Genomic DNA, 27,058 nt, shown 5'->3' with positions numbered 1-27,058 from the left:
GGGGGAAGAAGACACAGTGCTGTGAAGCCTGAAGAGCCCTTTAGTGTTCCCCCTCCATGGACGTCCCTCCCATGACTCCACCGAATGCCGCCCGTCCCACGGGAGAGCTGGGGCTGCCCTTGTCTCAGCCCAGTGCCTGCTGGCTGCACACAGAGAAACAAAAGAAGGCAAGAAATGTCTAAATTTAAAGTGCTGGAAAATCCAACCTTTTATTTACTACATTTTTGTGACTACATAAACGCTGAAACATTGTAACGCTGAAACATTGTAACACTGAAAAGCATGATGACATCATCACTTGCTTTTTTCTTTTTTTTTTCTTTTTCTCTTTTTTTTTTTTTTTTTTACCTTTTCGCTTAGCAAACACAGCAGATGATATTGCACGGCATAAAGTGAGAACAGTAGCAAAGCTTAAAAAAAGTAACTTAAGGAAATCTTAACGCAGTACAGGAGATACTCATACCCAACCCAGGGCAATGCCTAGCGCACTGCACTTGTCATCGCTACACACAAAAATACAGAAGAAGCGCTTGACTAAGAGAGAGAGTGAGGAAATATCAGCAATCAACTGTAATTAGGTACAATAATCACTTAGTCTGAAATGCAGATGCAACGCATAAACTACTGCTGCTTCCTAATGGGCGAACTAAAGATGGCAGCAAAGGGCTTTAGCAAAATCTTCGCTTTGTTTTCGTTGCGGGTTTTTTTTTTCTTTCTTTCTTTTTTTTTTTCCCACCCTCTTTTTTTTTTTTGTGTTTTTTTTTGTTTTGTTCCGTTGCTCTGGAAGAACTCCCGCTTGCTCTGGGAAGATTTCCTACCCCTACGGAGCTGGGACCTGTGATTGTCTCTGTCGCCCCCTTTGCGGCGGGAGCCGGGGGAGGGCGGGCCGGGCGGGGGTCCGGGGGGTGCCGGGGGTCCCGGGGCTGCGGGCGGGGGTGCGCAGGGCCCGAGCGAGTCAAAGACAAGGCTGTACCCTACATTCCCTGCTGTCCAGTTCAGGCCGCAAAAATAACGCGGCCCCACAGTGAGGATGCAGCAAATGCAGTAAATGCAGAACATTCCGTGAAATACCGAACTACCGGAACAGGACAGGAAACCGCGGCTCCCTAAGCACAGTTTGTCCAGGGCTCGATGGCTCATGCTGGATTCACAGACTAATACTTTGCCTCCCCCTCCATGTGAAGCATAACTCATTGCACAGCACTAGCTCCTGTATTAAAAGCAGACACTGAGCCAATGCACAACAACAGACCATTTAATGATCCTGCATTTCAGAGCGTCTTTATTGCCCCATTTCAATACTTGAAGTATAAAAAATGTACCTAGAAAGTGTAACTTCTGACCAAAAGCTTAGACCCTGCCCTTGTCCTTCCCTCCCTCAACCCCTTCACTATCCCCTCAAAGGAAAATGAGGTACACCTGGGGCTCACCTACTGCATGGGAAAGGAAATATTTACAGCCATCACAAACTGTGTCAGCACACAACACTCAGCTGAAACAGAACCTATTCTTTATGCAAAATAAAACACAGGCGAGTGGCATCCTATTCTCTGTGCCATGATGCCATCATCAGCTTTGCAGAATTATCATTGTCATTACCCTTTTCTCTTTGCTTTTCGACTCAAAACCGCCTCGTCGTCCCTCGAGATGTGGGGGTACCAGGGCAGGGGTTGTCCCTGGGAGGGACACAGCACAGGTCCCCCCCCCTGTGCTCACCTGCACCCGAGGCACCGCAGTTCTGCCTGGATGAAGCTGCAGCTTCTCGGGGGGGCTCAGCTGTGCCCCGTGGACCCTGTCCCGTCCCCTGCATGCCCTGGGCTGGAGAGCAGGTGACCCGGTGGTGTCCCGCGGGTGGCCCCAGCCCTGGAGAGCTCTCCAAACCCGCGCCATCCCATCGCCCGCCGCAAAGGCCTTCCCGTGAGCAAGGATTCCAGAGCCAAGTCAGCTTTTCTCCCGAGGCCTGCGCCCGCTACCCGTGCGAATGGCGAAGGAAAACAAAAACTCAGCAAAATCTCTCACAAATGCCAGTGCTTTTTAAACATTAAAATGACTTTTAAATTCTTTGGATGTGCGGGTCTCACCCACAAAGCAACCTTTCTAGAAAAAAGACAAATAAATTAAAGGAAAAACACGCTAATAATGCCTTTCTGCTTCCTAAGTGACAAAAGTACTACCTTGAAACACTCATTTTGGCATGTACAAGTTGGGGGGAAGGGAGGCCTGGAGGGGGTAACCTGGCAGTGTTTGTAACACAGGTGGAAGTGCATGCCAAGACAAGGCTGAAGATACACCCTGCAGTCAAGAGAAGCACTCTCCTTCAGTTCATCTCAGCATCAAGAATGAAAAGATTGTAACATAAAGCTTTGGCCATTTTTGAATCTACTATATACAATTTTTTTTTTTAAACTACATAGTCATAAATTAAAGCAGTGATTAAATAAGTGTATACAAAAGGTAATTAAATTAAAAGTCACAGCACATTATAGAGAAAAAATAGGAACCATTTATCACAGCAGAGAATATTTTTTTTTTACCCTGTGAAAAGAACATCAACTAGCAAACACAAAGTATCCTAGTTGAAACAAAAGTAATCAAAGCCATGTTTCCCTTTCTTGCATTCATTGCAAACAGCGATCTTTACCCACTTTGAAACATTCCCAGGAATAAGATCTTCCTTGAGTATAACAGAGAAGTTCTGCCAAAAAAAAAAAAAGGAAAAAAGAAGAAACCCAAACCAAACAATATAAAAGGAATATACAAACAAAACAACCCCTACAAAATAAATAAGAATTATAAAGCTTTTTTTTAAGTAACCTTAACAATTATCAAACTAGTAAGTTCTGCCTTATCACATAGACTCTCTATACAACATAACCCTAAAGATTTATTACTATGAGGTATTTGGAGGAATTGGTAAAAGCGATGCACGGCCTGTCTGGGCTGAGGGACTCAAGCTGCTTTAGGGGAAAGAAGAGGGAACCTTTGGTTTGTCAGCAAGAAAGTGGAAAAAAACATTTTCCTTTGGTATCAAAGAAAGTTTCATTGCATGGTTGCACGGCAAAAAGCACCACGGTGAAGAATTATTCCTTTTTTTCATTAGTGGCCTTTCTAACAGGCTGAGGTATTCAAAGAGTATAAGGTGAGAGATAAAGAGGTCAACAGCGGTTTAACACTTTGGTTCAAGCAAGGCACTCGTCCTATGAGTTTACAAAGTTTGCAACATGTTTGCCTAGAGCTTTATTATTATTATTATTATTATCCTTATCATCGTCAGTAGTAGCAGTTGTAGCAAGAGAAGTATTCGTAAGGTTATTAGCATTACCACTAAGAATGAAGACAAGGTTACACACTGAGTGAAGGTGAGGAAGGGGGATGAGGGGAATGGAGGTAAGAAGGAGGATGAGTTCCCTTTCCAGACCAAGGCCGTGCATGAAAAATCTTTGGTATTCTTTGGTATCATCATGTGATTAAAATCACCAATGGAAATCGAGTGAGGTAGCGTCTTTGGTTCACACTATAAATAGTAGATCTTTACACACTTTTTTTTCTTTTTTTTTCTTTTTTTTTTTTTTAACACGTGGAAGTAGCTATTCCTTACCTTTTGCTTCTTTGTCTTTAGCAAATAGTTACCAAATGTATTGTAAAGCTAACCACACCACAATAATAAACCAGGAGGCTAAGCAAAGTCTCAAAATTAGCCCCTGGGCCTTTGAATGCACCCAAACGCAGTGAGATAGAAAAGGGTAAGTGCTTTCTCTTTGTTTGCTAAATGCATAGTTTTCATCCCTATGTACAAAGGAGGAGGAAGAGGAGGAGGATAGGAGGAAGAGTAGTAGAAAGAAGGACTGTTTTTTGGGGTAAAAATGTCTTGTTTACAACTCAGGTGAGGAGAGGTGTCCTAAGACTCTTTGGTATAAGCTCAGCAGTGTTTCCGAGCCCTCTGGGCAGCAGCAGCCCCTGGGGCAGTGCCCACCACCACCACGCCCTTATCCTGAAATCTCAGGAGAAGAGCGGTGCCCATGGGCAGCCCTGGGGCTGGTCTCATGCCAGGGCACCCTTGGCCACTCGGCTGCTTGGGAATTTGCTCCTGGCACTGGCTGTGCAGGAGCAACTTCTCAAGCGAAAGCCCCGTTGCCGGCTGGCTCGCTCTGGTTGGGTTTGCTTTACCTGAGTAAGGAGAGGAGGCTGCGGCCCTGGGAAGCCATGCAGGGCTAACAGAGTGGTGTGAGTCGGTCTGAATGGGGATTTTTTTGTTTGGTTTTTTTTGTTTGTTTGTTTGTTTTTGGTTTTTTTTTGTTTTCCTGGAAATCTAATGATGCCATTTACAATGGGAATGGATGCGGACAGTTCACCTCTTGGCCAGCCTCCCCTTGTGGGTCACTGCGGTCAGTTTTGGATGCAGCCTGTGAGCTGAATGCATGTTCCTAATGCCCTCTTGCCCGTGGGGTCACCTTTGACTGAAGCCTCATCTCCTGATGCTCCCAAACTGTTTCAGGTTCTGCTCCCTCTCCTAACCCCTTCCTGGCAGAGTTTTAGATGCTTTTTGTTGCATTTGAAACTGATTTCCATTTAGTCAGGAATGAAATGAACCAAAAGACTGACACTAATAGGACAGAGACGGGTTTCCTGTGTAATGTTAAAAGCAGCATTAGAAGAAGCTCCCCTTCAAGGGTGCCCTGTTGAGTGATGGCACCAGTCAGAGCCAGGGAGCACCAGGTAACCTGTCCATGCTTCAGTCGGTGCAGCTGGGCAGTCTGCTCAGAGGTAACACAGCTTTACAGGTAGAATGAGCAGTTCCATAGTTATTTTCTTCACATTTTGAAAGCAATCAAAGAAAAGTGTGTTCTTTGCCTATTCAGAGTATGAGGCGCATATTGCTCATGGGAAGAGTGGTTTGTTCCTAATGGCTTATAGGAAACCAAAAGGTTTATATATACTTAAACAGACATGTAAAAAACCCAAAACACTTAAAATCTATAACTTGTGCATCAGTTTTAGTGTGTGTGTGGACATGTGTGTGCACATGTATACGTACATACACCCCACAAAAATGTGTGCATGTACATATACACAGTCCTACTTAGGGGCTTGCATGTGTGTGTGTCAGAGATCCTGAAATTGCATATTGGGTGCAAATTTAATGCTGGTATGAAAGTTCTCTTTGGTTTCAGCAAGTAGTCTATAAAGACAATACAATGAAAATACTAAAAAATGCGGCAATGTACTTTGAATTTCCCTGCATTTTTAAATTCTCAAGTTTTAAATAAATAAGGCTTTCTTTTCTAAACTATAGGTACGTTACAAAGCAGCGTTTGCTGGAAAAAACTAAACCGTTAGTTATCACTGTCCTTTATTAACCTTACACTAGTGAGACTGCATTCATAAGGTACTTTATATGTGAGCTTACTAATGATGCCATGTCAATGTCTCCGTGGGGATGGAACACTTCAAAAGAAAACTTGCTAAAATTTAAGGTAAGCTAGAGACTCAAAAAACTCCCAGATCTGATTCCGTTTTCCTAGACAATTGCTTTGTCAGTCTTAAAATGGGTTTAACATACTGAAATGTGGAGAAATATTGAATGCCAAAAATCTTGTTTTTATTTTACTTTATTTTAATAAAGAGATATTTCATCTGTATTCTAAACACTTAGTGGAAATTACCTGTACACCCTGAACCTTGACTAGACCCTGTCCTCTTGGGAAGTAACTGGTGCTACAAAGTTGCTCAGCTTTGGTGTCACTGGTATTTTGAGTGGGATTCATCCCCAAACCAGTATCTGCTACAGTAGATAGTGTTTGGATTCTAGTTTACCTTGAATTTTCCTTTTTCTTTTTTTTAATTAAAAAAAAAGGTTGTAATTAAGATTACCTATTTCTAGTCCTTGCATTGGGCCTATGACTGCATATTTGGTTACTTTGGAATTTAATATACCTAGCATAATTACTACAGTAATTTGAAACACCGGTTAGAAATCTAACAGGCACATGTATGGTTTTTAAAGTCTATTTTCCCCTTACACTAAAATTTAATGTGCAGATGTTGCACTCTTTTCTTTTTAATTTTATCAGAGTAGGAACGGGATGATTTTTCTCCTATGGGTCTGTTAGCAACAGAGCATATAAAGCTTTTCAGCTACAAACTTTAAACTATTTCATGCATTATCCTGACTAATAGATGAGCAAGAAAGAATGCATGGGACAAAAGCTCAGCCTGCTACACACAGATACGAAGCCACAAAACATCAGGCTGTGTCTCAGTGTCATGGGAATTTTGCTCTTGAATTCAGAGGGATCACAATTTCTCCTTCCAAAAGCACTACTAGAGCTCCTCTTGGAGCTCTTCCCACCAACATTAACTGATGTTGTACCACTGTTTTCAACAGGAAAAGACCACAAGCCTTCAAAGCTATTACTATTCCTTTGCCTGGTAAAGTCAATAGGTAAAAAAAAGCTCACTAATGTCAATGAGTATTGATCAGACACTGAGCCCTGTGGTTTTGCATCTCTCAATTCGTTTCGTTTTTGCATACTGAGCGCCTCAGGTCTCCTGTTCGCAGGCTAGATGGCAGAGCTGAGCCACATTGAAACACAGCGCCGGGCTTCCAGCACTGCCAGCCTGGGAGAGCGCCTGGGGATGCAGCACGGCGGCTCCCGCAGCCTCACACACGGCTGGAACACGTGGCTCCTTTTTTTTTTCGCTCCCGTTGAAGTCAGTGGCCAAAAGGCCCGCCGAGTTCAGCGGCAGCAGCATCCCATCCTCAGTACCTGTGCTCTGCCAGGGGCTGCGATCTCCTCGGGTGACATTCTTTCTTGCCAATCATGGAAAAGAAACGATAATGTGGTTTTTACTAATTGCAAATAACAGTCTTGATTACAAGTTTTATGTGTTATACAGTTAGATTAGTTTATACCTATAACTCTACATAGTATTTTGTGTAAAAATAGCTTTGGAATATTAAAATCATTGCAATAAAATACCTGCAATATAATTATTAAATGTGTTCTTTGGTAGCTAGTCGATTTTTTTTTTTTATGGATGGAATAGTTTTCCTTTTTTAAATCTGAACATTCCTTAACAAACAAAGAGAATGCACTGGTTTAGGTACCATTCAAAATTTCTTTGCCTAGTTCGAACTTGTTCCCGGGCGTTGCACCGGTTTAAGTTCAAACTGTGAAACAGCAAAAATCACACTACCGTTCAAAGGAATTCAGACGACTCCACGCTCTGCCAGCTGTGCCATGGCACAACCCTCTCTGAAGACCAGCCCTGACTAAGTCCCTAACCACCGGTGTGTACGCAGTACAGATACACTATACACCTTCATGGCAACTGCTGTGGGAATGAAGAGCTGTATCCAAAGAGATGTCTGTTCAATGACAGGAAATCACTATGCTCCAAACCACTAAACAGCCAAGTACGGTGAAGATGATAATGGGTAAAGGTGTAAGACCAGTGGTCTGTTTCTCTTCTCTTTGCATTCTGTTTTGTTCCCTCCGTTTCGCTTTCTTCTTCCTCTCTTGTTTTTTCGCAAGTCGTCATCCTACTAAAGTGTGTGTCTTAGAACAAAGTCATAATGCAGGTGAAATAAGTCTTTGGTTTCTTTGGACTTATAAATATTTTTTTTTTCAAATAGTTCTAAGTATAAACCTGCTATTTTGAGGTCCTGGTCTGTCTTTATTTATTTATTTATTTATTTTTAAAGCTTTTCCACCGAGGTTTAGTTCGTGGTTATTCCTTCATGCTTTGGTACAAGTGCTTGATGAAGAAGATGAGTTGCCTGAATTGGAGCTGCCCTCGTCTTGCCACTTATCCAGACTCCTCCTCCGTGCATTCATGAAAAAGTTGCTGACGGTGCTCAGCTCCAACCCGAGCTGCTGGGAAATGGTGATTTGTAATTCTTTGGATGGACGCTTATTTTCCTTGAATATTGCATGTAGAGTTCGACGCTGGACATCAGTGAAGACCAACCGAGGCTTTTTGGGTGTATTCCCTCTATCCTTCCCGTGCTCTTGTTCTTTCCTCTTGCACGCTGCAAGAAAGGGGAGGACAGTTAGAGAGGGCTGGCAGGGGAGCACACGGGCACACAGCACAGGACAAACCAGGGAAAAAGGACCATTCATGTCAGCTTCCAAATTTGAAGAGGATGTGTGACAATGAATTTTTCTAACTCATTATAAACTATAAAAAATATGAGGAATAAAAGTTAGAAAATACCTTTGTTCTTGTCTGTTAAAACTCAGCAAATTCTATTACTGAGAGCTTACATTTTAATAGCACCCATTAGTGCTGGAATTTAACTATTTAATATCTCTACGAGGAAGAGGGGAAATACACCGAACTCTAAAGTCAACCTTGCCCACATATTTTACCTTTATTAGTTGCTTTCAATCCATTTCTGTAGCTTTTTGCTGACTAAGGAACAAAGAACTGTGAGAAACCAGGGTACCACAGGCAGATGTATTCTGAACAAAATAAACATGTTTTGACATGAAAAACAATGGTATAGTAAATTTTCTTTATAGAATTGCACCTTATTTCATCTATCATCCCTCCTTTCCATTTCAGAATGTTATTTTGCTCTACACTATTGAAGGCTGCTTGCAATTTGAAATCTGCCTCACAGATCACCTGCCAGGCAGGATCTGATGGGATGTGAGGAAGACTCCCAGATCCCCCTGTCAGCCTTTTATTGTCTGCCAGCTCATCCTGTTAGCATTTTGCTAGATAAAGGCTTCCTTGGGAGGACAGACTCCTCTGTCTCACTTTCAGAAGTGTCTGAAGTTGTCTGTTTCCCCTTTTTTTTCTCTAACAATGTCCTTTAACAACAATTGAGAGATGTATTTCTGAAGGTGATATGAATGTTCTGTCTCTGAGCCTGTCTAGTCCTGGTTTCTGTGGAGACCAGTGCTGATCATCTGAAGAACTTTTTGCAGTATCTCCACCTATTCCATGGTTATTGGAATGAAAACAGCAGATTACTTTACAAATGTTCTTCCTATAAATCCTATTGTTACCAAGCACAAGCCTGCACTCGGTAACAAAATTGCTCGAGGGAGGTGTAAAAATACCTTTTGTACTTGAGAAATAGGAACTGCACAGATCAGGATCCAGGAGCTGCAAAGGCTCCTTCTGCTGGCCCAGGGAGGCCAAGGGACCAAGACACTGGTGGCTCAGCCCCCTCTGAGGAGAAGCTTTTGAAGAGCTCCCTAACAACATATATTCCAGCTACACGTTCTTTCATAAGTAATGACACATCAATCAAATAGTCTGGGACTCCAAACTCATATCTTCAAGAGTTATTTTTATCTGAAAACCTTTGAAGAATGCTTTGAAGTTACATCCTGACCTGTAAAACTGGGGAGCTTCTGGGCTGAAAAACAGGTTTCCTCATGCACACAAGCCCCTGCTGAAGTCAAACTGCTGAATTCCCAGTGGGGTTTGGTGCCTACTGAAATAATCTGCATCCCCACTGGAAGTTAACGTTGGCAAACCAAGAGTTAAAAATATTTTTTCAAGAATAGTCTGTTATTTACTGACAAATATTAAGAATGAGGAGCAAAGAAGATACCAGTAGCATCTCAGTCTTTTTTATACCTCTAACCGTTTGACAACCTGAAATTCCCAGGAAAGCAGCTGCAGGAGCTTGGCTCTGTAACAGCCTCAGCCTCCAGCTTTGACTGCCCCTTCTAACAAGCCTAGTGCTTAATTTCTGCTCACACTGGTTTACACCTTCCTTTTTCCAAGACTGAACAAATTTCATTTTCCACCTAGATACTCTGTCCAGATCATAATTTGTCACAAAATCCTAACGGCACAAATAGCATGATCCGAGTCAGTGCTGTGCAGTCCTTCAGACTGAATCATCACATCCCAAATGACAGTCACAGCAGTAGGTACAAAGCTGGCTTAATTAGCCATGTGAGCCTCTGGGGCTTCAATCACAAACTAGTACATGAGTTCTCTGAAATAGTACAGAATAACAAAAAAACAACCATCTGTTGTGAAACTAGCTTGCATTGTCTTCCTGAACTTGCGCTCATTTCCTGAAATATATTATTCCTGAACAACTGTTTCCTTAGAAAATGTCCCAAGAGTTACAATATACCTTGTTTCTTCACTTGTATCAGAGACCTCATGATTACTGTTAGAGACATCACAGAAGTAAGAAAAAAGTGCTCATTGCTGAGGAGAAAAAAATAAAACCTATCCAGTCCATGATACAAATAAGCCCATTTCAGTACTTTGTGAATAAAACTTCATTTTTCTCAAGCCCATCAGAAAGCGAGCACTCAGGTTCCTGTGGTGCTCCCCATAAAAGCTGGGAGCCACCTCTTCATTCTGCAGACCAGAGTGAGCTTTATTTTTTTAACGCACTGTCGTGTTGGACTGCTGGTTTCCTCAGGCTTGGTTCATGGCTGGTGGGAACAGCTGGTGATACACTCTGGCTTAGCCTAGGAAATAAGCCAGTTCTTGTCCTCACATCCAAGTTGGAGCAACTCTGGATTCAGGACTAATGATGCATTGGTTCAGAGAGAGAGAGATTGGCTCAGTTGCAATGTGGGACTGTATCTAAGACACAGAGACCCACAAGGAATGGGTTCAGTCCTTGCTGGACACGACACACCCACCCCAGTGGGTGAAGTTGGGGCTGCCAAGCAGAGATCCCCAGCTGAGCCCAGCTTAGCCCTGATCCTCCTGTCCCCTTGGTGCCTCCTGAGCCACATGCTGGACCTGTCCCTGCCCAGCAGTGCTTGCAAAGCTCTCTTCCACTTTGGGGAGACTGGGAACAGCTTTTGTATCTGGATCATTTTTAGGCAATGCAAAACTCGTTTCTTTTTCAGCTCTACTCCCATTAGCATTTGCCAGAGGCAGATTGAGGGCAAAAACTTTCCAATATGCTCAGTTGTTCCAAGAGCCCTTGCAGACAGCACTGCCAGGCCTTGGGTTGTGAGCAGCAGGGTGGATACCACCTCTCATCTTCTGCCTTGTCCAGACTCAGGAATATTAATAGCACTTAAAAATAAATAATGGCGATAATGAAAAACCGTAATAGGGTTTCCTTGCGATCGTTTTCCCTGCACTGGAGCCAATCAATTTTAATAATAAATTGTAGCTTCCAGCTTGCCAGAGAACAAATGTACACCATGGGATAAAATCTGCTCCAACGTGAGAGTGTATCCAGAGCAGGCTCAGAGACCAGCCAGCTCACACTGCGAGGGTGGACAGCAGCCTGAGCCAGGTCACACTCAGGCACAGCAGCTATGCCTGCTCTGTCCAGGTCCCCCCCTCATGCCAGTGAGGGTGTCTGCTGAGGGCAGGCTCCAGAGACATCCTCACTGAAATGCTTTTTTGGAAAAGCACCAGAGCCTGTCTTCACAACAGTTCATCGCACACTTCATCTCAGTTTTACTTTATGTAGGAGAAGATAATAACAGTAATTTGCACTGATGTCCTTCTCTTCCCCTTGCCCTTGAGCGCTGTGAACAGACCCCCTGCCACAGCACAGACACTGAATTCGGGTGCTTTGTGGGGTGCTGTGCTCCCCAGAGGGGTGCACCTCTCCCAGAGCAACGTCTGCCCTCGCTCCCTGCTGCAGACAGCCCTGCTTTGTCTCTGGGCTGCCCTGCCTGAGCCATGCTCCATGTGATGCCTTCTGAAAAAGCCTTTTAAGAAAATCTCGTTAGGAAAAAAGCAAAGCAGAGGATAAAGAAAGAGTCGCCCTGACTCTGGCAACACACGTGCAGATATGACATTGTAATATCATCAGTGCCAGAAGGAACCTTATAAATCCACTCCTGAACTCTGGCCTCTTCCAGTCACTTCCATCTTCCTCTGCCCTGAGCAACAGATATTTTTGACACTTGCAATTCTCCTGACACAGTCCATCAATCTATTTTTGTCTCCCTTTGTTCCTTCTAAGTCACCCAAGAGATTTGGTCAAGCAAACTTGCCAAACCTTGTAAGGTCTGTACATCTCATTGAGGCCCAGCTGCCTGTGCCTGGTACAGATTTGTGGTCTCACCTCTGCAGCTCCGGTTTATTGATGGTCTTCTGCAGCACCTGCCTGTGTGCAGCACAGTGGGATCAGTCCTGCTCTGCCAGAGGTGTGACCAGGATTGTGCCCCCCATGAAAATGCACTAATTGCATCTTTAGGTCAAGACAGCAAAGAGGATATTTTGCCCACCTGTGATGTGAACTACACTGTTCGGTCAGCCTAAAAGTCAAGATTACAGTAAGCTCAGGCGTTAACCCTGATGCTTGATCTAGCCTTTCATCCCTAGAGGGTGGATTTCTTTTTAAAATCTGAGGCAAAAACCCTGATTACCATAAATCAATTTTCAGGAGCACTTCGTGCGTGCACGTGTGCCTAGCTGTTTCTGGCAAACACGAATTTTCCTTCCTATAAACCAGAGGCAAAGAATGAAACTGGTAATGCTCTCAGTAGAACTGATATCTGCTGGTTTGGTTTGGGCATGTAATAAAGTATCACCACAAGTTCTGCTGGCTGCTTTTCTTGAAAAGTGGCACTGGAGCAGGGGGAACAACAAAAGAAAATTCTACTTGGGCAAACCCTGCCCCAAGCCCTGTGGCTTGTTTTGATGGCAGAGGGCAACTCTCTCCCTGTGAGAGGCATTGCTCAGCTGGTGGCCCACTGTGGTGCAATCACTGAGCGTGCAGACACTGAGGAAGAAGGTGGATTTGGGTGGTTTCAGACCTGGCACTGGTAGAGCTGTGCCCTTACAGGCACTCCGAGGGTCACAGTGCTCACCAGCTGCCTGCAGCAGTTCCCACAGCTCCAGGACAAGTGCACACAATGGCCACGGCCGGGATTTTGCCTGTACAAAGTGGCTGGAAGAGGAGCAGGAATGCAGCACAACAGGAGGGGAGAGTGCCTGCCTGAGTGCACCACAGCATGGCATCACAGCTGCTTTTGGAAGGCGAGGGTACGGCCCCACTGGTGCCTTGACAATGAATCTCCTCACCCTGCGGAGGAGGAGGCCAATTCACACGGTGGGTCTCTGCTTTCAGGGAGGCTTTTTCCCCTCTGTTTGTACACAGAGTGGATCCAGACCAGCAAGGTCTGGACACCTGCACAGCAATGTCTCCAGCCATGCTGAATTCAGAGCCTGTTGACATGGAGAGGAGATGTGTGCTGGCCACCAACAAGGGATACAGGACCTTTCACCCTGAGGTGATGGGCCACATTTCCAGCTCTGGCCTAGGTCACTGCTGACCACAAGCCATTATTACTTGATGGTCATCGAGTGGCCTGCATGAGATGATGCAGTGGTCTTGGTTCAGCTCCCTGTGAGCAAGCTCACACCATGCTAATTTCCATCACATTTCACACTGTTTGACACCAATTAGTGCTGTGGCTGGGAGGCTGAGCTGGACACTATGGGCAGAAAGAGTCTGCAGGAACCTGTTTTGTAGCTGAAATGTTCATTTTGAGGAAAAAAGAGAATTGAGGGTCTCTCATGACTGCAGTCTCAGCTCTGTCTTGCCTGAGGATGCACTTTCTGATTGCTTCACATCAGAAGGTAAACTCAACACTAAGCTCTGGGGTCTTCACCACCACCCTCACTTGACTGGTTTAGCTTTGAGGACTATCTCACCCTTAGTCTTCGTGAGCATTATACTTGCTTCAGATAGATAGGAATAACAAAACAACTGCTTTACCCTTTTCTGAAAGACCCCAGTGCAAGGTTCCTAGAAAACAATGGGGAGTTTATAATCAACAGCGTTGTTACTGTGGGTTTAGAGCAGTCATCCTTCCTCTGAGTGGGAAAAGTCCAAGAAATGATGCAGTCTAGCTCAAAGAATTGCCAACAAAAGCTCTGCATTTCTATATGTGCCATGGGAGAGACAAGGAGGCATATTTTAGACTGACTTGAGAGAGTTCTCAGAAGTTTTGTGATGATCATCCTTTCCCCCTCCTCTTGCAAAGCCTAGTTTTTCAGTTATCCCAACTTCATGTGTACAGGACTGTCTTAAAGACATAAAAAGCCCTTCCAGAGGTCTCTCCGTATGTGTATTTTCTAATATCTCCTGTATCAGGTTACATTTTCTAATATCTCCTGTAAAGGCTGAGATGTGACTCAGCTACAGTCTGAACTGTGTCCACACGGGAATCTCTAAATCATCTGCTTCCAGTTTTGAAACATCACACAATATCCAATAACATTTTTAGAGAGTGAAAATTCTTCACTGGTACAAACTAGAGGGTATCATGGAGGATATTCTTCTGAAAGAGGTTCTACCTTCAGGTGGAAAAGGCATCACTATTTCTGTAGGAGACTGCAACTGCTTAAGGACTTTGACCACTAAAGATAGTCCTAATCACACTGGATACAACAGCTCAGTGGAAACAAGTAGCCAGAAGTTTATGGTAAATTCATGGTGGCAATAATATATAATCAAGTGTGCTAAGTTCCATCCTTATCATGTGAATAACACCTCTAGAGTGTGCAAAGAGACACGCAAATGACAGGTCTTTCCCAATTATCAAAAACTTTACATAAGGAAATATGAAAACGAGAAAAGGGGCAGGTAAGACACACACTACCTGAGGGTAGATGTCACCACATGAACTAAATCCAAGCAAATCTGTTTGACCTGAATGAATAACCGCAGCTGCTGGGTGACATTCACTCTGATACGTCATGATTTGGCGGTCCCCTGCACTGCCCCGTCCTTCTCCTCACTGCCCTGGGGCCTTCAAAGATGTCTGGGAAATGGAATCCCTCTGGAAAGGTGCTGTGCGAGACAGTCTCCACATGTGGGGGCAACTTGTGGCTGTATACTCCTGCTGGAGCAGGCAGCAGTCAGCTTTGATGCTTCAAAGAGCATTCCCAAAAACTTCAGCCCACCACGGGATAAGGCCTTTCCCACATTTTTAGTGATGAAAGCCCACATAGGTGACACAGGTCATTGGTTGCTCCCCAACTGGTTGCTTTCCCCTTTCAACTCAAGAGAATATTGTCTATTCTGAAATGTCTGAGCCCACATTAAATTATTTCTTTTTACCCCGGCATCATTCAGCATTTTGCACTTTCTTCTCTAGTGAATTGTATTTATGCCTATTAAGAGTGCAGGTGTTTCCATATACTCAGAGATCTTTTGATTTGTGCCTCATTTCTCTGCCATCAAATCCAGGGAATACTCTTTTGTTGTTTCATAACATAAAGAGAAAGGAACACATGTTCCTATATGGGAAGCTCACAGAATTACATCAGCCTGCCAACACACAGATCCCAGCTGAGCCAGAATGGCAAACATCTCTCTCCTGTGCACTGTATTAAAATGAGTGACCTTAATTTGCTGCCCCTGGAATAATGAAGTGAATCTGACTGAGGAGCGCTGACTCAGCATTGGGGGATAGGGGAGTTTACACAAACTTGGTGTTGATGGATCTGTAACCACTTCAGCGAGTTGACATCACCGTTATAGAATATGTTGCTAAGTGGATCAATCACGGGAAAGCACCCGATTTTCCTGCGGTATCATTTGAAGTAAACGTTAAATTTCTTTAGCTGGGTCTTTAGTTAACCATATTACTGTGACAAATATTTCTTTGTCTAGCATAAGTAATTAGAATTTAATCACTTAAACTGCATCTTAATTACCTCAAATGAATTGAAAGGACATTTAATAGCAAAGATTAAATTGCCTTAATGAACGATTTTTGCGACTACATCAATATTTTAATCGCGTCAGCTGGGTCCGGCTTCCCCCCCCCGCAACGCCGCAGCGGCACAGGCAGCCCCCGGCCGCTGGATGGCCCCCGCTCCCCGCCGCCCGCGGGAGGGGGCCCGCACCGCGCTGTGCCCTCTGCACCGCATCGAACCGCTCCGCACTGCACCGCATCCCATCGCACCGCTCCGTGCGCTCCGCACCGCTCAGCACCTCTCCGTCCCGTGCGCTCCGCACCTCACCGCTCCGCATTGCACCGCACCGCTCCGCACCTCTCCGCTCCACTCCGCGCCGCGGGCTGCGCACCGCACCGCATCGCGCCGCGCCATGGGCTCCGCGCCTCATCTCACCGCACCGTGGGCTCCGGGTCGCATCGAACCGCACCGCATCGTATCGCATCGCACCCTGTGTTCCGCACCGCGCTATAGGCTCCGCGCCGTGGGCTCCCACACCGCTCCGCACCGCGCCGTGAGGTCCGCATCGCACCGCACCGCTCGCTCTGCAGCCGCCCCGCCGCTCCGCACCGCACCGCTCCGCGCCGCCCCGCCGGGGAGCGCCAGCCGCTCCGCAGCGCTCTGCTCCGCACACCCCAAGCTGGAACACGCTGCCCGCCCCGCCCCGCCCCGCACCTCCCCCGGGCAGCGCCAGCAGCCCCGCCCCGCCCCGCTCATCTCCCGCCCGCGCGGGTTCGCGGGACAGACCCGGGCGCGGACGCCGGCTCCGAGCCGTGGGACTGAATCCGCCCGCGGGCGGCTCGGCGTCAAGCCGGGTTATTCTGTGCCTTCCCGCGGTCCCAGCCCGGGGCTCTGCTGCAGCCGCCGAAAATGGAGTTTCTGAGCAGCTGCAAATCTGTTGCAAAACCTTCACTGGAACGCTGAGGGTTGAACATACTGAAAAACCTGGGCAGCTTCCCTGGTTCCGTTCCCAAGGACCTGACTGCCGGCTCCTGCTTCCCCAGTTTTTAAGTTCTCGGTTAATTCCAATATATTCAAAATAACGAAATATGTCTCACAGGAACGATAAATGTGTCAGTGATGACATAAAGGAGTTCCTCCGTTTTGGGGGGCATCGGAGCAGCCGTATGGCAGCCTGTGCCGGGGAGGGGATGGAAAGGGGCTGCGGGAAACCCGCCCGCATTAACTTCATCACCTGTGGGTCCCTTCTTACCGACGAGTTTGTAATGCATGCGACAACGTGTGCATTCTTCTGTATCCCAAAAATATCCAAAATCTGAGCGCGGGCTCACTTCAGTGGCTTCTGCACCCAAGCACTAAGGAAGAGCGCCCCGTGCCATCTGATTTAATACTTTTCACTACCTGAAGCAGCAGCATTTCTACCTCCATCAGTCACCACCCACACACGCCAGAGCCCCGCTCCACATCCTGCAGCAGCTCGCGGTGCTGCCGCGGACACTGGTGGAACAGCATCCATCCATCGCGCCTTAATTGCCGTTTAGGCTCTACAGAAAATGTCACCACTGAGACTTCCTATCGCCCTAAAATGGGAAAAAATGAAAAATACTGTTGAGCTAATAAATTGTTCCTATAAATTAGGCTTTCGGCATCATAAAGCTGACTTCTTCTTAAGCAAAACGGCTCGAGTCAGCTGCGTTTCCAAAGACAGTCTGCAAGCATCGGTCACTTCTCAGTCCGTGTATGATTAATCCAGATAGATTTATGTTTGAAACGTGAATCAACATTTATCGATTTGACCATGACGCACTGCCATGCTGGGTCCCGCTCAGTCCTCAGGAAAAACTCCCTTCAATGCCTGCAGTCTTCAGGCGAAAGTCATCAGCAAATCAGCAACAGCTCCTGCGCTTCAGCCACCTTAGGACTCCCTCGAAACTAACTTGTTCCTTGTGTGGAGCTCATGCGAACCCTTCGGCTACACAGGTGAAGGCTGCCTGAGGCAAAGCAGAACCTGTGGTTTAGTGCCGGTACAGGCAAACCCAAGCACAGACTCATACCTGGCCTGCGCGTTTCCAGATGATTTTGTCTCAATCGGACCATCGAGCTCCTTTCTGGCCCTGTAAAGCGCAGACCGCACACGCCAGCACCCAGCTGCAGCACCGGCAGCGCCCGTGGTCCCCGCTGGTGGCACCTGCGGCGGGCACAGTCCTTGTGCCACGCAACTCTCCTCTCCTCTTGGGGCATCCCAACCCCTCTGTCTTGCAAATTACCGTGCTGGGGGGAGCTCGCTTCTCCTCCGGCCACGCACCAGTTCGAAGGGACCCATCCCCAAACAGGTCCCCTCGAGCCGCTCCCGCCGCCGCAGCGGGGCCGCTCAGCCCCGCGCGCCCCGCGGCACTAATTGCCGGCTGCCGCTGCGTACAATCGATGCGACGCTGCTCCCCATCGGGGCCGGCAGCCGCGGGGCAGCTCACCGAGCACCTGCGCCCGGGCTGCGGGCGGCCCCGTCCATGAACCGGGAGCGGGGGCTGGCCCGGCCCCAGCCCGCGCCAGGCTCGCCCGGGAGCGGGGCCGCCGGGGCGGAGGCGGGGCCGGTCCGTGCCGGAGATCGCTGTCCGCGGTGCTGAAGCCAGGCCGGGCTGCGCTCCCGGGGAATCAGCGGACGGAGCCAGCAGCGGGCCCTCCGCCCGCAGCCCTCCCCGGACCCATCGCCTCCCGGCCCGGGGAGCCACCGCCCGGTGCAGGAGGGGTGCCCAGTGCGGCGGGGCCGCTCCCGCCCGCCGGCTGTCAGTAGATGGCGCAGAGGCCCCGGGAACGGAGGGGCGACGAGCGAGGGCTGCGGGGGACGCGGTGGCCCCGGCCGGTCGGGGCGGGCATCGCGCCCACAGCCCGGCTGTGAGACCCCCGGGGCGGCCCCGGCGGTGCCCACGGGCGGGAGCGGCCCTGCCTTGAGCCTGTTTCATCCAAACGGCAGCGGGGGTGGGAGCGGGACACGGCCCCCCGGTGCCGCCCCACCACGCGGCGGGTAATTAAAACAAACAAACAAACGAACCAACGAACGCACGAACGAACAAACAAGCAGGAGCCGAGCTGCGCTGCGGGGGCGGGGGCTGCGCGGGGACGGGCTCGGGGCGGGCCCGGCCCAGTGTGGAGGAACGCGGCTCGCCCGGCCCCGCTCCTCCTCCTCCCGCTGGGCAAACATTAACGAAGGGCAAACGCGGCTGTAAATCAATCCCGCCGAAGGACACGGCCGGCAAACAAGTGCGTCCCAGGCTCCCCCGAATGCGCACCGGGCGCTGCGGCGGCTGGCACGACCGCGCCGGGGGCAGCACGGGGACTGTTCTCCTGCCCTCCGATCCCACTGGGACGGGGCACCTTGCCTCGGCCCAAGCACCGCGCCGCTGTCACCGCTCAAGATGCGCGGGGCCAGGCTCGGGCCGTCCCCGCGGTGTCCGGGCGGTCCGCAGGCCCGGGAGGGGCAGGGTCTGTCCCCTGAGCCCCGGCCGCGCTCGGAGTGTCGCCGGTGAAGGCCCCGGTCGATGCCCTCCGCCTCCCTGATGCAAATGCGTTTATGCAAAGTCCCCGCCGGGTAAATATTAAACAGCCCCTAATGAGGCCACAGGGGCCGGGGCGGCCCCGACCTTCCCGGAGAGCGCGGGGGCGGCGGCGGGCGAGAGGTGCAAACGGCGTCATTAGATTTCATATTTAATGTGGAAAACGCTCTGATTACTCCATCGATTTCCTTAGAGTTAATTTGGCGAGAATTTCTCGCCGGCTTCCCAAGGCTTCAGCTTAGCCGGGATTCACATCGGGAGGGAGAAAGGATAAGAGGAGAGGAGGAAAGGACGTGCAGTTACGAAAAATACCAGTCAGGTCGCAGGCAAAGATCGAGCAGCTTTGGAGGGACGGGCCAGCCAGCCCCTGCCTGAGCGCCGGTCCCCCACGGCCCCTTCCCCGCTAACACCAGCCCGGGGACCCACCACGGAGGGGCCCTTCGGGACGAGCTCGCTCAGAGGGCTCATCTCAGCAAAGCGGCCACCCCTTGCAGCAGATCCTAAGGAACCCTGGGGTCTCTTATACCCCTCTCGTCCGTTCCTGAAACGTGTCTTTGCCGCGTTTCTCCCTGGCCGCTGCCCTCCCTCCCGACCTGCGGGCAGCCCGTGTGGGGCTGGCGGGCAGACGCAGTTCTAACAATAAATGGCTCGAAGCAGATTATTTTTCCTGAACAAGACGAGTCGGGTTTTTTTCCTTCTTTATCCCTTCTTGTTTCCTCTCTCACACACACATACACGAAAATAACCTGAAATAAATTCACCCTTATTCAGTCCAGCAGGCTGAACAAGTGATGTACTTTTTCTTTTAATTATATTTCTTTTTTTCGGCGCCCCTTCACAGCCCTTCCAAATGTCAGTGAAGGCGGGGGGAGGCAGGGAAGACTAACAGAGAAACGGTCAAATAGATAAATATTCAGTGATAGAGAGGAGAGAGAGAGTGGGACAGACAAAGGAAAAGAGAACAGAGAAGAGAAGGGAGATGGGAGGAATAAGATGGAGGCTGGAAGAGGTCAGCTTTGCAATTAGCAGTTCTGCTTACATTTCAAGAGACAGCCCAGGAAGTGTCAAGACCTCAATCCTGATTCCATGTAACTACCAATTTTTCCTCTATTTGTCGGAGCTTCTGTAATCTGGGAGGTAGGAATCCCCCAGGGATGGCTGGAAGGGGCAAATACTCTAGATAAAGTGCTAGGCGAGACCGCGAGGCCTAAAATAAGCAGGCTCCATCCCCCTCACTGCCTGCCGGTTGTTGTCTGCAGGAAATCAGAAAGGGAAGAAATGAAGGCGGCTCTGGGTATTTATCTACCTGATAATTCTCTAAACGCCCCGGAGTGAGTTATAATTTGGACAGTGAAATTTAATTTGCGCCGGCCGCAGTAATTTATGTTATTTTGAATTGATGTTCATACATCAATATCAATCGGGGCAGATTTTTTTTTTTTTTTTTTTTTACCACTTAGTAAGATCGTCGCACGTTTAAAACCTGCACGAAAAACAAAATCGATACTTTACGCATTTACATACAGCGGGTTCTCCGGCAGCGCGGGGGCGCGCGGGGCCGCGCAGGCTGCGCGGGGAGGGGCGGGGCGGGGGGGGGCTCCCGGGCCGCCCCCATTGGCTGGGACGCAGCGTTATGCAAATGCCCACGTGCTGCCTGAGCCCGGGTGGGCAGCGCCGGGCGAGGCCGCGGAGCCCCCGGTACGCGGGGACATCCCTGCGGGGCCCGGCCCGGCCCGGCTGCCAGCGTCTTTTCCCTCCCCCTTCCTCCAGGCTGTGAGCCCCGTTTCGCCCCGGGGAAGACGTTTCTGCAAGGTGCCAGCTTTCGGGTTTCGTCGGAAAGGGAAGGCGGAATAATGAGGCTTTGTCTCTCTAACGGGATTACCGGGATCCGTTTATGCTGAGGTGGCTGGAGGAAGGGGCGGTTTGGGGGCAGAAGCGAACAATGGGACCCTCCGGACCCGGCAGCTGGGCAGAGCGCGGCCACCTCCCTCCTGCCTGGCCCTGCAGCAGCTGGGGCTGGCAATGCTTCCCGGCCGGCAGCGCCAGGGAAGGGATGCCAGCAGGCTCCGAAGCGAGGGGTTGTTTCCAGTATCGATCTATGCAAATGAGATTCAGGTCGACCGTATTGTCGTAAAAATACGCTCCAAATCGAAGAAAGTTCGCCTTAGCAATCGTTACGGGGATACTGGAAACACAAACTCCGTCCTCCTCTCCAGGGTAGCACCAGCAAGACGAGGGTTTTCTCCTGGTGGGGTGGCTGCTGAGGAAGGGAAGGCGGAAAGGGCATTTTCTGAGAACTCAGACCTTTGAAACTGAGTCGCAGGAGTGGAAGCCAAAGAGAGCAACGTCCTCCCCACTGGCGGGCACCAGGGAGGACGGCCCTGCCCCGGGCCCTTCCTAGCTCTGCTTTAGCTTTCAGGAACGACTAGGTTAGCTGAAAATAGGCACGGAGCACGTTGGTGGCCCAGCCGCGTCCTCGCACGCTCGGGAAACGGTTCCAAATTCCCACCGTCGTGGTAGTCGAAAGCACAAGACCGGTTGTGTTTTTGAAAGGAGAAAGATTTGGCCCTTCCCTTATTTTTGTCTGTGAAACGGATCAGTGACCCCGGCTCCAACTCGGATTGACTGTCTCGCGTTCTCCAGGGACAAATTAATGGAGACCTATCACTTAATTAACAAACCCTCACTCACGGTATATTAAACGCGGGCTCTGCACCGGGAGCACAGACGGGCGGGTTTGGGGCAGCGGGGCACAGGTATGGACCGGGACGGCCATGTCCGAGCAGACAATACGGGACCCGCTCGGAACTACACCAGGCAGCAAGTGCCGAGAGCGGGGTGAAGCTCCGGAGCAGCCAAGCCGCGACACGGACGGCTCGTCTCACGCAGAGACATCCACGCGAAACTCAAACTCCGCGGCCTAATGATAATTACAACCAGTTCAAAAAAAATAATTAAAAAATCTAACGATTTTAGCCAACAGCGTTTCTCAGCCACCGCTCACCCGCCGGGCTCGGCTCATTCGTGCGAAACCCGTGTCCCAGCTCACCTAACCCGAACGGGCCGCTGGCCCCGAGCCCCGCCAGCCGCTGCGACCGGAGCCCGCCGCCCCCGACACAAAGCAGACACACCGAACGACTCCTCTCGGCGGGGCATTACCGGGACTTCCCCGCACCCCGTCCGTGGGCCCCGCACCCCGTCCGTGGGCTCAGCCACCAATTTAAGCATTTGCGCCTCACCCTCCGCGCTCCGGCAGCGCTCCCGCCGGTGCGGCTTTCGGCGGCGCCCCGTTACCGGCGGCGGGCGAGCCTGGCGGATGCGCCCCGGCCGGGGAATGGGCAAAGCGGGGACGCCGCAGTGCGCAGCCCGAGCCCCGGCTCGGCTTTGTCTGGCAGGCGGGAGCGCGGCGTGCAGGAACCGGACAGTGCCGGTGCGCGGAGCCGGGAGAGGGAGCGGGGAGAGGACAGAAACGGAGCGGCGGAAGGGGGGGTCGGGGCTGCTCTTCAGGGGCAGGCAGGGATTGGGGCGGCCTGCCCAGGCCCGGAGCCCCGACGCCGCCGCCGCCGCCGTGCCCCGACCACCCCGCAGTGGGCTCACCTGCAAGCCGCAGAGCAGACATCCGCTGAAACTCCGGCTCCTGGAGCCACTTCCACATCCTGCGGAAGGTCTCCCGGCCGGATTTGAGCTTGCTCCAGGGTTTGGGGTTCCTCAGCAGGTCTGAGAGCGTCCCTTGAGAGCGGCACAGCACCCTCTGGGCGAAGATAGCCTGGGGGATGCTGTACCGTTTGAGCTCGGTGGTGATCCTCTGAGCTACTTCTTTGGTATTGATTTCTTCCATTTGCCCTGAATTACTTCCACTGTTGACCTGCGAACCAGTTACAGAAGGGTTTTGCTCCCTGGCAGAGCCCAGGATCTGCCCGTGGCTCTGGGCATTCAAGTGGGCATGGGGATGGTGTGGGATCCCGTTGATAGGCACCATGCCAGCGGAGGTGGGGGTGAGGTGTTGGTCGCCATGCCTGGCTAACATGGCAGGGTGGTGGGCTTCAAATCCATTTGGGGTGAGCATTTTCTCGGCGGGCATGGTGGCACTGGGGTGAGCGTAGTGGGGCAGCCCTTGCTGGGAGTTGTGGATGCTCCCCAGGCCCGATCCAGACAACGGAGAGAGGCTCTGCCCCATGCCGGTAACATCCTTGTGGTAGGGGGTGTAGAGATTGTTCATAGACGCCAGACCCCTCTCGTCCCGCATGAGCGTGAAGCTGCCGCTCACGTTGCCCGGTATCCGCTGGTGGGGATGGTGGTGGTGGTGATGGTGGTGGTGGTGGTGAGGAAACTTGTCCGAGACCGTCGAGATGGGAGGTAGAGGCTGCAGAGGGGTTAACGTGGTGTAGGTGCTGCTCATGCTCATGCCGGGGGGTGTCTCGCAGGCCATGGTCATGGTGGGGTGCAGGGGGCCCGTCAGCGCGTGCTCGGGCGGCCGGTGATGGTGGTGGTAGTCGCCGCCGTCGAGGATGGACGCCATGCCCATGGAGCGCGGGTGGGCCGGCAGGTGGCTGCCGCGGTGGGCCACCGCGCTCCGGTGGTGCGGGCTGCCGCTCATCAGGTCGGCGGCGGCGGGCACCGGCTCATGGCTCACCCCGTGCAGATCGCCGATGTTCTCCATCGCCAGCTGCGCGTTCATCGTCGGCCGTGCGGGCGGCGGGACCGCACATCTATCTGGTGGGCGGCGGGGCGTCCCGGAGCTCTTGGCGGCGGCCGGTTGTTCCCGCGGGCAGGCGCTGCGGGCTGGTGGCGGTGCTGCTGCTGCTGCTGCTGTTGCCGGGCTGGCTGGCTTTCCCTTTCCCTTTTTTTTTATTTTTTTTTATTATTATTATTTCGTGGCAATGTATTTATTTGGTTTTTTTGGTTTTTTTAGTTGTTTTTTCCCCCCCCCTCCCCCGCTGCTGGCTGGCGCCGCCGGGCCGGTCCTAGGGCCGCCGCTCCCTCAGGCCGGGCCCCGCAGCCGCGGCCGCGGCGGGTGTGTGTCCGCGTCCCTCGCCATCCCCAGCCATGGCTCTCTGTGCGCGCCGCGCTCCCGCTCCGCTCCTGCTGCTGCAGCGCCGCCGCCGCCCGCACCGCGCCTGCGCGCCGCCCGGCACCGCCCCCGTGACGTCAGCGCCCCTTTTAAGCGCGCCGGCCGCGCGCGGCGGCGCCCAGAGCTGGAGGTGTCGCTGCCCCGCGCGGGCCGGACGGGCCCCACGGCCCCCGCAGCCCTCACGGCCCTCACAGTCCCCACAGCCCCCGCAGCCCCCACAGCCCCCGCCCCGGGCACAAAGGGGCCGCCCCGCCTCCCGCCGGGGCTCGTGGGGAGCAGGGACACCCGCCCCGCCCCTTCGGTGACTCCGCGTTTTTCCGTGAGCGCGGAGCCTCCTAACCTCACCCCTGAGCTTCCGGCCGCCCTGCCCCGGGGGCGCCCGCGGGGGCCGTGCCCGCCGTGTCCCCCCGCGCTGTCCCGGGTGTCGTTCCTCTCAGGTGCCCCGCCGGGAAACTTCCCCGCTGCCCGGCCTGGCGACGGGCGGCGGGAGCCCCGTGGCGCTGCGCTCCGGGTCCGATCGGGGTCACCCGTGCGGCTCAGCTCCCGCACCCCTCCGTCCCCAGGGACCCCGCGGGGTCCGGCCAGGCGGTGCGATGGGGGGGACGCCCCCCTGCAGCCCCCGCCGGGGATGCAGAGCGTGCCCGGCGGTGCAAGGCGAGCATATGCCCCGAGGCGCCGAGCAGCCGGACATGCCGCTGGTTTTCTTTTATTTTTTCCCCCAAAAAAGAAAGAAAAGGAGGCGGAGGAGAAAGAACAAGCGAGCCCACCCGCCGGCCCCCCTCGTTAGCTAAGGTGCCTTTATGCTGGAAGAAAGGGCAGATGTGCCTATTGTTCGCCCATTAACAATAACGAACCACGCCGGGCAGAGTGCGGCGTGTGCGCGGCGCTGAGCGGCGGGAGGGACGGGCCGAGCCGAGCCGAGCCGCGGGAGAGCCGCGGGGCCGCAGCCGGGCGGCCCCGGGCCGGCGGCGCACAAAGGCCGCTGCCGCTTCCCCCCGCTCCGCCGTCGGGGCCCGCGGTTGCTCCCGGCGCCCCGCGGAGCCGCGTGTCCCCCCCCTCCATCGCCCCGCCGAGGCCCTGGGACAGCAAGCGGGTCCCCGCAGCGCTGGGACTCGGGCCGGGACCTGGGTGTCTTTTCCACGGAGAGAGGGATAGGGCTTGAGCACCTGTCCTGGCAAAGCACCGGAGCGAGGGCAAACCGCTTCGCCCTGCGGGACCAGGTCTATGACAGGGGCTGTCACCGTCCCTGCGCTCCGCCGAAAGCTCCAAGGCCCCTTCCCTGGTGAGGGGCAGGAGTCTGCTGCCAGCGGGCCACCGGCCCCACGGGGAACGCAGGCGGCAGGAAGAGGGATGGGAGTTGTCCCAGGGCAGAGTCCCCGTGGGATAGAGCTGAAATCAAACCCCAGGGTTATTTTTCCCCGAGCTATTGCCCTAACTTTATGAGCAAGGCCTGTGGAGATTCCCCTCAGTAAGAGGGGGAGGGCACTGCTCGGAAGACCATGGGGCCTCGCCGTTCATCGGTTCCTCGAGGCAGGAGACCCCTCGCCCCGCACTGTGAGCCCAAAGCACCGCAGCAGCGGCCGAAACGGGGGCCGCGGAGGGGCCTCGGCACGGAGCCCCGTCGTCCGAGCCAGGCCAGGCCCCTCTCCTGCCCTGCTGCCCCTCCACAATGCCCGCGAGACGAGGTGTGTCCCCGCCGCGGGGTGCGGGCATGGGGACCGTGGAGCACCCTAAACGTCCGGCCCGTCCTCCTCGCACCCCTACCCCGCAGCCCAGCACGGCGAGACCCAGAGGGGCACCCTCTGCCTCCTCGCCGCTGCCTCTCGCCCATGCACCGGGTACGTATCCTCGTGGGCTCCTCACGGGGGACCGTGCCCGGGGAGCCCGGCGTAGAGGACCGGCCATGTGCGTGGCTGCGTGTGCACAGTCTGCGTGTGCCTGCGGTCGGTGAGCTAAAACAAAACACCAGGCGCCGGGCAGGCTCGCAGGAAACTTCTAAAATCACAACTATCTTCTGTTTTGTGCAAGTGTGTTGCGTGGACGGCCCTAGAAGAGAGTATACTTTTTCCTTGTATAAATTCAGAATTTCCACAATGGGTTTATATATCTCCCCCAACTAACACACACACACACACACTTGTAAGAATTCAGAGTCACTGAAGCCCGTTTCCGAAATAAATCCATTGCTCAGAGCTGTTCAGGGGGCTCCTCTGTATTTTATTTTTCGCTAAAAAAACTCCCAACATACAGATCCCGCACAGTTCCTACCGCTCCAACCACTCCCATCCTAAACGCTTTCACAGTTCTCTGAATTTTTGTAACGTTAACGTTAACAGTGTCTCCATTTCTGATAGCGAGGGATAGATAAGGAAAGGTGTATCTGCGAAAGAAGAAAAAATAGACCTGAAACACAGTCAATGATCTCGGAAAATGTTTAGGATAAAATAAAATAAAATTATCGAGAGCATTTTGAGACCGAAATGAACGGCTATGATTGTTTCCCAAGCCAACGCGAGTTGATGTCACGGATCTAATCGAAACGTTGTCAGCTTCTTCATTATCAATATCTGTATACAATTTACAGTTTAATTAAAAATATTTCATCTCCGCGCCTTTAGCGATTAGTTATCAAAGCAAACATCATAGCGAATATGTTACTCCTTCGAGTTTTTAGGAAATTGCAGCATAAAATTTTTCTTCAAGAAAAAAATACAAACCCGACCCCAAACAATTTGGAGAGTCCTGTGACGCGCCGGCCCGCCGACGGAGTTCAATCCCTAACCTTAGAAAAGGGTGGCCGTAGAAACGCACCCATCTCTCCCCA

At 51.7% G+C, this 27,058-nt stretch overlaps 1 protein-coding gene across 4 annotated transcripts; it reads right to left on the bottom strand.

The window, feature by feature from the left end:
* Positions 1-349: 349 nt before the first annotated feature.
* Positions 350-23,960, bottom strand: ONECUT1 (one cut homeobox 1). Of its 4 annotated transcripts, XR_003535027.1 has the most exons (3): positions 22,761-23,960; positions 21,855-22,083; positions 21,341-21,423 (listed from the first exon to the last, which is right to left on the bottom strand). XR_003535027.1 is itself a non-coding variant. In XM_027688482.1 (2 exons), exons 1-2 carry the CDS (start codon positions 23,839-23,841, stop codon positions 7,740-7,742), a joined length of 1,374 nt encoding a protein of 457 aa, XP_027544283.1. In that variant the 5' UTR covers positions 23,842-23,954; the 3' UTR covers positions 350-7,739. The 4 variants fall into 4 exon arrangements, 3 of the variants coding, with proteins under 3 accessions (XP_027544283.1, XP_027544284.1, XP_027544286.1); XM_027688482.1 differs by lacking the exons at positions 21,341-21,423; positions 21,855-22,083 and adding an exon at positions 350-8,032 and having other exon boundaries at positions 22,761-23,954; XM_027688483.1 differs by lacking the exon at positions 21,855-22,083 and having other exon boundaries at positions 20,848-21,423.
* Between the last annotated feature and the right edge of the window lie 3,098 nt (positions 23,961-27,058).

This window comes from Neopelma chrysocephalum, unplaced genomic scaffold (assembly GCF_003984885.1).
Source record: "Neopelma chrysocephalum unplaced genomic scaffold, ASM398488v2 Primary Assembly neopelma1_75, whole genome shotgun sequence".
NCBI classification, from domain to species: domain Eukaryota; kingdom Metazoa; phylum Chordata; class Aves; order Passeriformes; family Pipridae; genus Neopelma; species Neopelma chrysocephalum.
The sequence above is the reverse complement of the archived record's forward strand: the minus strand, read 5'-3'. Positions and strand labels throughout refer to the sequence as shown.